Below are 12,142 nucleotides of genomic sequence, written 5' to 3'. Positions count from 1 at the left end.
ACATTGCAGGATTGCATTGAAGTAAAACAAAATCCCTCCATCCCACGAGCAAGAAGAATTAGACTTAAAATATCTGTGATGTTATTAAAGAGCCATAGATTTATGGCTGCTGGAAATATTCTTTAGAGATCTTGGTTCATGTTGATATGGGTATACCACAGGCCAACAGGCACCATGATGAAGATTCAGCCAAATACCTTTCAGAAGTTAAAACAGGCGCTGAAAAGCCAGTTGGCAGGAATAAGATCCAAACTATCAGTACATGCACACTATTGGTCATCAGAAACCCAGCTGGAGTAATACTGATGTTAAGACAGGAAAATTCCTCACAATGCCTGGACGTCTCCAGTGTTGAGTGAGTGAGTGTTAGAGATGATTTACCATCCACAGGTGGAGGAGGTGGGTGACATGAAGACATTCTACCAGTGGCTAGAAAAGGCCGGGTTAAAAGACAGCAAAGAGGCTCCAATCATGGCAGCACATTTACCAGATCCATAGAGGCAGAAGTTTACCACAGCTAGCATGATCCAAGATGGAGGCTGTGCAAAATTTAATTATTAATTACATTATTATATTTTAGGCATTAAAAATATAATTTCAACTGGAGAGTTTGCATGTACTATACTGGCAGATTACAGAAATACAAAAATGGTTTTACTGCTATACTATATGATTGAAATATAAAGATATTATAGGTTTTTTTAAACCATCGTAATGGTAAAAGTGTAGTTTCATGACAACTTAAACCTATTCAAGGATAACTGGGAAGTTATCAATGAGATGTGTTTTTTTTAATGTTCCTGATAAGTAAGTTATTCCTCATGTTACAACAATACTCTTGTAAACATCAATTTTCTTTAAAGCTTTTCTCTGATTTGTCACATTGCCACATATTATATACTTGTGTTTTATATATATAGTGCATACGTATTAAAATAGATGGGTAGAGAGGGTTTCTTGGTATAGAAGGTGTGGGAAAATCTTTAAGCAGTTTATATTCATATCACCCGACCCTCTGTGTGGCTGAATCACTCAGCAGTATGTGTTTGAAATATTGGCTTTGCTTTCTTTGGAGGTTTTCTCATGACCTCTCTTACATTTCTTCTTTCTTTTAACATCCCCTCCTCCCCTAAGGTCTCCCATCTCTGCTCCCTTCCTCTTCAGCTGCTCTGAGCCCTCTTCCTCTGGACGACTTGTACACATCGTAGCTCTCTAGTTTTCAAGAGTCGCTCACAGTTGCCTGTTCATCAGCATTTTTAGGCAGCTCCTCTCTAATCCTCGCCCTTCGTTAGTATCGTCTGGGTCCACTTCAGACTCTTGGTGCTAGCTCTGCCTTTTACATGTTAATAAATGCAAAGCAAGTGTAACCATGGCCTCTGTCTTGCTTTCTTTTTTTGTCCAGAATGGAAACCCTGACAGGGGCAAGCCCCCTTGTAACTCTCAGGAGCTGGAGGACTGCGATGGGTTTCCTGAAGACAGCTTTAGCCTCACACACTTTGATGAGCAGTCACTCAAGCCCACTCAGGTGGTGAGTATCCTTTCTCTTCTTCACCGGTAAACACTTTGAGTCTCCAGCTCTTCAATTCTGAGCCCTCAGATTTAACATTTCCAGACAGCTGTCACCTCTGTCCATCCGTTATTTCCTTCAAGCACACTGTTAGCTACCTGATGCTTTGTGTGAGCATGTTTGTATTCAGCGTCTGCCCCGGTGAATGAGCTGTTGTTGGCATTGCCCTTTAACAAGGCACTTGATCAGAGAGCACCACAAAGGCCCACTGAAGAAGAACAGGCACACCTACTTCATCACTCATCCTCGTGATATGAATAGTAAGAAGGTGAAACGTTGTACCTGATGGCTATTCTTATAAACCTGTGTGTGCACAATATATTCATCAAGGAGCAACATGGCTCCACGTTGGGTGGTCAAGTGGTTAGAGGCACTGTGCATCGCTGACAAATGGATCTGATCTCATGTGCTGCATCAAAGTGCAGATTTGCTTTCTGATGTCTGAGATCTTTGCTTTCATTTTCCTGTCATTTTTTTCTGATTGTTTCAGGGGATTTTATATTGTTGTTCAGATCACAGCTGAGTCATATATTGACTTTTTCCTTTTGTATGGACAACGATGTGGACTTGTCACCAGAGAGATTGATGGTATCTGTCCACTGAATATAAAACACTTTGGATCACTAGGGCGCCTTTTGTCAAAACCCAGACAGTCTTTAGGGAGAATCAATTTTAGCATTAGCATTTTGAGCAAAAAGCCAGACTGGATGTATAATGTTAGTTACAAGAATTACACTTTCATATAATCACCAAGCTGCAAAATGCAGTCTCGCTGTTGGCTGTACTTAAGCGCACTGAGTTAAAGGCTAAAATCTGTATACTTAGCAGGTGCAGTGTTTGCCATGCTCACTGTGGTATGTTGATGTGTTGACTAATTAGCACTTAGTACCAATTTAGGGAGCAAGCATATGGGACCCACATAGGAAAATGCATATTAGTAAGGCGTTTTTTAAGGATAATGGTGTATGCCAGAAAAGTCTTTCTTTTCTTGCTGTCTCATGTTTTTTAACCTTGAGTGAGGCAGCTGCTATGTGTCTTCATATCAGTTCTATTTGGAAAGTTAGAAAGTGTGATTGTGTATATAATAGTTAAACAAAAGAGATGAAATTCTTTTCATTTATCTATAGAAAGCTCGAAGTATGGAGTGCTTTGAGTGCTCAGGCAGAGTAGAAGGTAAGAAAGATCCAGTCCATTTAAAATTTGAAGTGTAAAACAAACCAGAAACCAAATGTTGATCTTAAAATTAAAAGTTGAGCCTCGCTGACCGCAGTCATCATATTTTGAAATGCACAGTTTTTACTTTGAAAGTGAACGGTCACCCTTCACAGTTTGCATCGCATTTTTGAAGTTCACCAGCACTCTGAGAGTAGATGGAGACTAGATGTTTCTAGATGAGTCGATGTCTTTCATGCAAACTATTGTCATCCGTGGGAATCTGCTAGCAACCAAAACAATTGTAAGGAGGTTTTCGGTGCAGGACTACATCCTTTTTAGGACTAATTTCGCCTCGGGACTACCAGCAACCAGTTGCAAATCAGTCACATGGGTCACCGAGTTTTGTGGCTACTTTTTATCCTTTTTAAACATTTTCAAAATGTAACAAATAAGTGACCTTTTATTTCCTCTCACACCAAACAAGCAAAAATATAAAGTGTTAATAATGTTTTTACTGCACTCTTCCAACAGAAGGTTTGTAAAGCTGCACACTGAAATATCATCCCTATATTATTTGCATTTTTTTTGCTTCTTGAATGCGTTCAGTTTGCATGACGAGAAATGAGCAACTTTGTCTTTGTTGTCCGTTATTCGCCCCAAGGTGAAAAACGGACGTCACAGTTTGCAGTTTCTTTAGAACAACATCTATTTTAGTTGATTCACAGTTGATAAGGAAAGCAAGGATTTAATGGGTTTTGCATTTGTATTTTAAGGACATGCCAAGTATGCTTTCACATTTATAAAAAAAACCCCAACAACATCCTATTGCACACTCCACTCGATGACGTGTTTGTAAAAGCAGCAGTTTCAACCTCACTTCTGAAGGAGCATAACTGGATGTTTGTCTTCCACCAGCCCGGATACTGTATATAGCCAATTGCAAAAGCTCTATTCATGTGTGAATATTAGACCACAGTACATCTGCCACTGATGTTCCCTTTTCACTATTCTGTGTTTCGTTTGGGCAAAATAATTCCTGTGTTCATAATGAAAAATTCCCCGTCACAAAAACTCAGTAAAATTGAAGCCTTTCATTATTTAATGAAAGCCTAATAACAACTAGTGAGTATCCAGTACAGTGTTTCTGCTCACACTGTGATGAAGGGCTAAATAGGAATAAAAGCCCTTTAATGTTTCTGCCTTCATTTACTCTGCAAATAGTACAACCAGGCAACCTGCAGCTCTTAAATAAGTTTGATTGTAGTTGTTTCTGTTCCATCAGTCTTTTGAAGGAAGGCTAAATCTGTGTGTGTGTGTGTGTGTGTGTGTGTGTGTGTGTGTGTGTGTGTGTGTGTGTGTGTGTGTGTACATGGATGCGTGAGCGTGTCTGTGTACAGGATTTCATCCAGGAAGCCTTACTTTTCCATTCTTTGGCTCCGTACCTCATTTTATCCACCTTAATGCTTCAGCCGCCTGCCTGCCCACTAGGATACCTGACCTTTTTCAGAAAGCCTTTTAGCTTAAAATTTGGGCTCCTCCTATTAATTTGCCACCTTTGACTGTGTGTTTGTCTGCGGTTCTGATCCCACCTGAAAAAGATGAAGAATGGTTTTTGTGTGCTTTCCTCAGATGGAGGCTGAGTCACATCTACTTTGGACACCTGTAATGGATTTTGCAGCCGTGCTTATCTCAGCATCATGTAAGCTGTGCAGCAGGATCAGAAAGTATTTTATGATATGATTTGTTACCATAAAATGATAATTGGATTGAAACGTTTTCAGACATTTAAGTTATAAGATATATTTGAATGTTCTGAGAATGGGTGTTTTGCTTTTTCTTGTGAAAAAGTTTTCTGTTTGTTGATGGCAGTCTGTTAGCGCTTCGTCTGTTCAGAGCTCTTCTACGCTCTTTGTTGCTGTTAAATTTGCCAGCAATTTCCTGCTTGGATGAGGTAGAGTTATTACTAACAGTCCGACCTTTGAATGTCATACTGTTATGACTTTATGTCTGGAAGGGAACTCAGTTTAACCCTGTTGGGGTTAGTATAAGATTGCTAAAATGTTCAGAAACGAGCAAATTTCTGCAAATTTCTATATGTTAACATCCTGGCCATGACTGCCTGTGAACCCTTCCTAATGCAGTCAACATCACAGTCACTAAGTACAAATATGGGCTTTTAAGGAGCGACAGAAGCCAGTTCTCATTAGAAAGCGAGTGCACTGCATTTATGATGAGACAAAACAATGATGACATTGTGAAACAGACTACCGCACTGTTATTTATGATATTTTATCTTGGTTCCTCAGCTATTACATCAAAGGCAACTTAAATTTAATAATTTTCAGCAAATTCTGCCAGAACCGTTATGACTTATAATTTACAAACAATAAATAAATAATTAAAGGAGAGATCTGTCTTATCTAAGACACAATGGAAAATCCACATTGTTCTGACCTTCTAATCCTTTCATTTAGACTGGTACTGGTCGTGCAGTTTAATTTATAATTTGTTAGACTTGTAAAAATTCTTTCTTCCGAACACTATCACATTTTTTATTTGTTACAAATTCAGCAAATATCTTCAGCTGATTCCAAGTATTGAACTTGTATATAGTAGGTGTTCACTGGAATAGTTTACAAAGACACCTTCACAACATCTAATCAAGTTAGGAACACTCTCAGAAAGACAGGTGTGTCATTCTCAAGGTTTACAATCAAGATTTGACGACTGTGTACCTTGTATTTTCGTGTATTTCATTACAGCAACGAGGAAATCACTGTTAAACAGCTACAAAACGTAACTTTTTTTTATTTCAATTGGCCCGAGAGGCAGTGTAGAGGTGCTTAATTTCAGTGTGAAGATACAAATGTGGTGTGAAGCTGGCATCTGTTCAGGTGTTGCATTGTCGACCAGGACAGGTGTAATTCTACAAACTAGTCATCTGACAATTGCAGAGCACAAAGAGCTTCCCTGAACTGCAGTTTGTTTTTTGGGGGGGTTTGATCAATGGGTATTACAACACAAACACGCACAATCACTGGGAGAGACATCCCAGCCTCCTCAGGTGGAGGTAGAGTCACACATTTATGATATGCAATTTCCTAAAAAAAGGCTTTGATTTTACACTCTGGTTATAACCGAAGGTCATATTTGACTGTCCTTTGGTGCAGCTGGCTCCCTTGCTGTCAAACAAAACACTTGGATGGTTTTTAAAAGATAAAATTGAGCGTCTCGGGCTGATTAGAGTGTAAGTAAACAACGCTTTGTCCTCTCTCTGTAAAGGCGAGTGAGCAGCAGCCTTCTAAGAGCGTGACGGCAGCAGTGATGAGAGGGAGTTGGCATTTCAGCTGTTATAACAGACATCTGGCCCCTGCATACAGATGCATTTTTTCCCCTTTTCTGCAATACCAAGTTCCCACTTCCTGTCATCATCTATAAACCATTTGATTAAAAATAAAACAGCTTTTACTGACAGGTTTTTTTTTGCTTTTTTTTTTTGAAAATGTTAGCAGGTATGAGTAATTATTAAGTACTTTTCTATACAGGCTTCAGTGGCAGTACCTTGCATTGTGCATATATTATGCAACCGCTATATAATATACCTAAAAATGTCTTAACTCACAGACTGGCTTATTTACTCAGCTTTTTAACCATGTCATGGTCTTTCTCTTGGAGTTAAAAGCAGTGATTGAGCACTGGGTTACAGATCAAAGGTCTCTGAACTGGATGTTTTCAACCTTAAGAATAAACCAAAACTTGGGAGAGCAATTAAATTAAAGCTAAAATTACATATTTTGATTGCCTATGTTTAGGGTTGATGTCATCACGGTGACAATTGAGACCTCAAAGGGTTAAGGAAGCAGCAGTATGTGTGAGGAAAAAGGCCTGGATGAAATCTCTGACAGAACCAACCACAGGGTGGGTGGCTGTCGACTATTTGGAGTGAAAAGAGAGCAGAATGAATAGATGAGTATTGTGCAATGACAAACCCACACTGGGCAGGTTGTAGGCGCGAGTGACTGCAGAATAAAAACATGTTGCTCTGCATCCAAAAGATACAGTACCTGCACTACCTCTATGTACAGTCATGGTTCAGGTAAAAAAGAACAAAGAGGAAAAAGTATGAGGTGCTGTAAAGAGAAGACCAAATGTTAATGCCAAATAGTGCTTCCACCAACATGTTCTAATCCTGGTAGATAATATAATGTGATGTTTTCAGATGCCACCTGCATCTCCCCAGTATGCACAAGGTTTCCTTTGGGATCAGTGCCTTTGATGCACTGGCATCAGCGGTATTTGCTTATAAGAGATAACATTTTAGTCTTAAGTAGCATGTATATCGAGCAGGAGACCGTGGTTTGCTTTTTTGCTTCGTTTTCATTTGTTTTGTTTCACACTAAATGTAGGCAATAAATACTTGGATCATGATTTGGAGTAAAATCATCTCTCTTATTGGGAAGTTGGGATTGACAGTCAAGAATTGGGAGTGACACAAAATGAGGCCTGCTGTGTAACTGAGTTATGCTTGCAGATGTGACAAAAATGGCATTTGTTGACATTGCAGGAAGGCGAACTAGCTGATTCTACAGAGGAGGAGCCCGATAGCTGAAGGCTAAGTTCTGCTCTGTTGCCATAATATGGTGCTATGAGATATTTAAGATATGATGGAGCTTGGTCATTAAGGGAGAAGGGTTTTATTTTGTATTCTGGATTTTACAAGAAGTTAGTGAAGAGATGCTTAAATGGAGAAATATGATTTTGTAGTCCCAGTGTTTTGGATCAACTGAAGGCTTTTCACAGAGCTATGGTGACATCATGATGAAATGAAAGGGTAATACCTCAGCCTAGAAATAAAGAATAATTAAACAAGTCATCCGTTTTTTTTATTAATTTATTTTATTAAAAGACACATTTTTCATTGTGTTTTCATTCATAAGATCCTGATTGGTGCATACATGCATGACATCAGCTGAACCCTGCTCACTTCGAACTGATCAGAACAATAAAAATGGAGAGTGTGTCTTTTTGAGTAATTTCCACTGTAGCAATACTTAAAAAATGCCAAGTTCAGTTTATAAGCCTTCATCAGGGAGGTTGTTTCTTTTAGATTACACATGAAAACTAATGCATTTTAAATGTTGTTTGAAAGTAAGTGCCTTGGAATACTTGTATATATTCTATATAAACTTCTCCTTTCCAAAGAGCATCTCAAACAAAAATGATCTGAATGCATAAAGCACTTCTCTTTAGGTCCATTTAAGCAGTATGTATTGTGGCAACTTAACCACCCCTGGTTCTTAATCATATTCAGTGGCCTTAATGCCTTTTTTTAATGCATTTTCTTATGTGCACGTTCTGTGGAGATGCAGGAAAACTGACGTAAGATGAAGGAAGAAAAGATGAGACAGTGAGACATTCACCTTATTCTTTCCTATACTGTTGCTGCATTAGATTGAACCTTTCCTACTGACAGACAAAAGTCCTCTGTTTCTTTAAGAGCTCCGCCTGTTCTTTTACATTTTTTTTATCACTCTCAGTTGTGAATATTGTATCTCCGTGTTGAAGCTAATACAGGAATTAGCAGGAATTCTGGATTCAGAAGGATAATCCACTGCTCCCTTCAGTTAAATCCTTCTTATTCAATAAAGGCTTTGTGAAGAAGCTAAAGTAGAATACAATACAAAATACAATACAATACTAATACAATCACTATTTCTATAATCTTTTTAGTGTCACTCTGTTTACTTTTGTCTGGGTTTAAATTGCCACAGCTTGTAAGGTGAGACCTGAACCCCCTGCAGAGAAAGGTGTTTGTGAAAATAATGCAATAAAAGGCTTAAGATTGTTTTTCTGTTTTTTGTTTTTTTCCTTTCCTGGAAACAAGCAGCAGAATATTAGTATTCTGAAAATAGTTTTATTTACCTCATCCACACGTAGGTAGTTTTATGTACAACAATCATGCTAAGAACAGGCAAAAACAGGTTCGCCTACAGTGCTTAACAAATATATTAGACCACATGTAATAAAAAACAAGAAAACAGATTTTTAAAAATCTTTAAAAAAAATGATGCTATTTATCAGGCAAATAGCAAACTGAGTTCACATTTTTAAACCCAAATTTTATTCGGGTCCCTAGAAATCAGTCAAGCATGTTAAACCACTGGGACTAATTTTTATGTTCTGGGATGCAAGTAAATGTCTGTAATTTGGCATCTGAATGAAAAAATAATGTGCTATTTGAAATTCATGGATAATAACAATAATTATATTTTAGTTACAAAAAAGTAATTTCAATCAAAGAGCTTAGCCATTACAGAAACAGAACTTAATTTTTGATAATTACCAGTACTGTTGGGCACTCTCAGTTGTATATAGTATTTGTATTTGTATTCTATTTTTATCTTATTGTATATTTATTTTATTTTATTCTACTGTGTATAGTATTTTATTCTATTCTGTACAGTTGTGTACTGTATTTATTCTTATTGTATTCTAATTTTTGCCTCATAACTTTTGCACTGTCCACTTCCTGCTGTGACAAAACAAATTTCCCACGTGTGGGACTAATAAAAGTTATCTTATCTTATCTCTTATCTTATGGCAGCTGTTGCATAAACCTTACAGTGTGTGGTTATGTGATTAATTTTTTAAGGACTGACCATTAGCTAACTTCTAACTCTGGTCTAAAAAATGTTTCTTTGATTCATATATTAAAGGCCACAGGTGGTAGTGATCCTACCAGGCATGTAATTTGCATGCAGAAACCCTGGATGTTGGTATGTCAGTATTAGTCAGCAGAGCCAGTATTGAGCCAATGTAGTGCTAATTGTCACTTTTATAGTTTAATACAGCTGAAACTGCGTTTAACGGTGATGTTTTCAAATGTGAAGCATGTATTGGTATGCAGTGGTACTGTTTTATAGCAGAGATTACTCAGTATCTTATCACAGGCTTTCTTTTTTATATGTCTAGGCCTGAATAGGTCATTGTTCCTCTGACTCCCTGTTGAAGTCTTTCATCAGATGTAGTCACGCTGACTGCTTACTTACTACAAGATCTATGGTAGTAACATTAAATGGTTTATAGGGAGAGGTAGAACTAATCAATGAGATCACATGCAGGAACCTTTAAATTAATGAAACCTGCACTCATCCTCCTCTGGCAGCTCACAAACTTGTGATTTAAGTCAATTTAATTTGGTACATTTATTTGTTTGTTTCGTATTCACTAGTCATGTCACAGGGCAGGCAGTGGCATCGTTATCAGTCACCTCCCCCACATAAACACACACAGAGGCTGTACCAAAGCCTCACACTCCAAGTCAACCACAACTGGCAAGAAAATGAGTTTTAGAGAGGAGAGATGACGGCTTCCTAAATGGCTCTTCATTGTTTGCTACAATCATCCACCAGCTTATGAGCTGGTTTATGCAGCGTTTTGAATGCTTGTCAAAAGTGTATTGAGATGGGGAGGACAACGCCGCCTGACAGCCTCTGAGACAAGTTGGCAGTTTTCATCAAGTGAGGAATCAGTGTGAACAGTCAGATGCCGAAAAGGAGTTATGTCATAACAACAGTCGTTTTCTCTCCAGAACAAATGGAGTTGGAACAGAATAGCAGCAAACCACACAGAGTTAGGACAAGCACATTAATCAGAATTTAGTATGAGGCAAATACAAACAAACCTGCTGAACTCAGGTTAAGATGCAAAATACAGGGAATAGCATTTCATGGTTTGTTTTATCTGCATCGTGCAGTGGAGGAGATCAGAAAGAAATCACCTCGTACAACTAAAAAAATCACAATACTTCACGAGTCCATCACCACCTTTGTCTTTGCTGCTGAACCTCTACAACCTCAAGGATCAACACACTTAGGACATCAACATAAAATCCTCATGTTTGTGTGTCTCCAGGTGAATCTAGGGAGTCACCAGTACCTGTTCACGGTTGACGCGAACCCATCCGAAATGCCGTGCCTCTGCCTCCGACATGACGTGGACGCTCTCGTTTGGCAGCCTCGTCCTGATCAACCCGGTAACATGTGGGAGCACATCGCCACGTTCAATGCTTTGGGTAAGAGTTTAAAGTTGCAACACTTACTCTGTGAATTTCCCTCAATTATAGACCCACTAAACCCAAACACATAAGGAACACCTGTACAATTATCCTATGAGGCTACAGTGTAATGCATAAAATGCAGATGAAGGTCAGGGGTTAATGTTCACATCAGACATCTGAATGAAGGTAAATCTCATCTGTTCTCTCATGGTTGTTGGTAGTAGACAGGCTGGTCTGATCCAAAATGCTCATTTGTTGTTTGCCACAACAGTCTGTAGAGCTAACGTGGCAGTAAGGGGCAGTTCTGCTGAAAGGAATGCTTTGTTGACGAGAAGATGAGAGGAAAGCTCTTCATCTGTGCCGATCTGAAGCCTGGAGACAGATGGGCCAAGCAAGCAGAAGAAGACCTCAATTCTTGTTGGCAAACAATAGAAATTTGTGGCCACAGGAAGCACAGACTCATAGAAACTGCATACAAATACTGGAGAGAACGTATCCTGATCTGGTAATTCTGAACTTCTGTCCCAGACTGCAGATGGTAGTCACTTCCCCTCGACAGCATGAATCCTTTCTGAACCAGCCTTCCTTGTCTCAGCAGTCCAGACTGCTGGTGTCAGTAGGTCTGTGATGGCGTGGAAACTTTTCTTGTCACACTGAACACCAGCCACAGCCTATCTGAGTGCTGTCGCTAACCGGCTGCATCCCTTTATGGCCTCAGTCTGGGGGCTTCCAGCATGACTATAAACAATGTCATAAAGCGAATTGGCTAAAAACGAGTTCTGAGATCTGTCATGGATTCCCCAGTCACTGTAAAGGAATCCAATAAGATGTGGTAGGATTTGAGGCTTTTAGCTGCCAGCGTACAAATCTGCAGTCTCAGTCAAAAGTGAAACCTAATTTATGCCCCCCTGGACTCAGGTCTGTTACATTGCCTCTGCTACAAAGTTTCCTTTTAACCTTTTTTTTTATTATTTTAATTTTGGGCAAAGAGAGCAGTTAAAGACATGCAGCAAGGGACAGCAGGTCGGACTCGAACTTCAGCCACTGCTTTTGGGCCGTAAGGCGTACGGGCACCTGGTCAATCAGTAAACTGTACTGGTGCCCATCCTTTTTAGCCATTTAAGAGTGTTTGTAGTTTGAGAATTGACTGGATATTCAAAGCTTTTTCCTCTGTTTGACTTTCTGCCTGCCTCATCTGCTCAAAAAAGAAAAATAAGGCTTGGAACATATTGTTAGAGGAGCAAAGATCTGCCTCTGAAATGTGCTGTAGTCACAGTTTGGTCCAGCGGCTTCCCCCAGTGGGCTTCCAGCATTAGTGAAGATGGTTGAAACCCTGAGATCATCTCCAGGATCAAAACTGG

At 39.1% G+C, this 12,142-nt stretch overlaps 1 protein-coding gene across 1 annotated transcript in view; it reads left to right on the top strand.

Annotated features, from left to right (window-relative positions):
* nudcd1 (NudC domain containing 1) overlaps positions 1-12,142 on the top strand; it is a 48,317-nt gene that overhangs the window by 29,419 nt on the left and 6,756 nt on the right. Inside the window, exons 8-9 of the mRNA XM_005739784.2 lie at positions 1,403-1,528; positions 10,637-10,796. Coding sequence (XP_005739841.1) covers positions 1,403-1,528; positions 10,637-10,796 — 286 coding nt within the window. The remainder of the gene's footprint in view (positions 1-1,402; positions 1,529-10,636; positions 10,797-12,142) is intronic.

Source organism: Pundamilia nyererei, unplaced genomic scaffold (genome assembly GCF_000239375.1).
Source record: "Pundamilia nyererei isolate P.nyererei 1_Seehausen unplaced genomic scaffold, PunNye1.0 scaffold00093, whole genome shotgun sequence".
NCBI lineage: Eukaryota > Metazoa > Chordata > Actinopteri > Cichliformes > Cichlidae > Pundamilia > Pundamilia nyererei.
The sequence above is the reverse complement of the archived record's forward strand: the minus strand, read 5'-3'. Positions and strand labels throughout refer to the sequence as shown.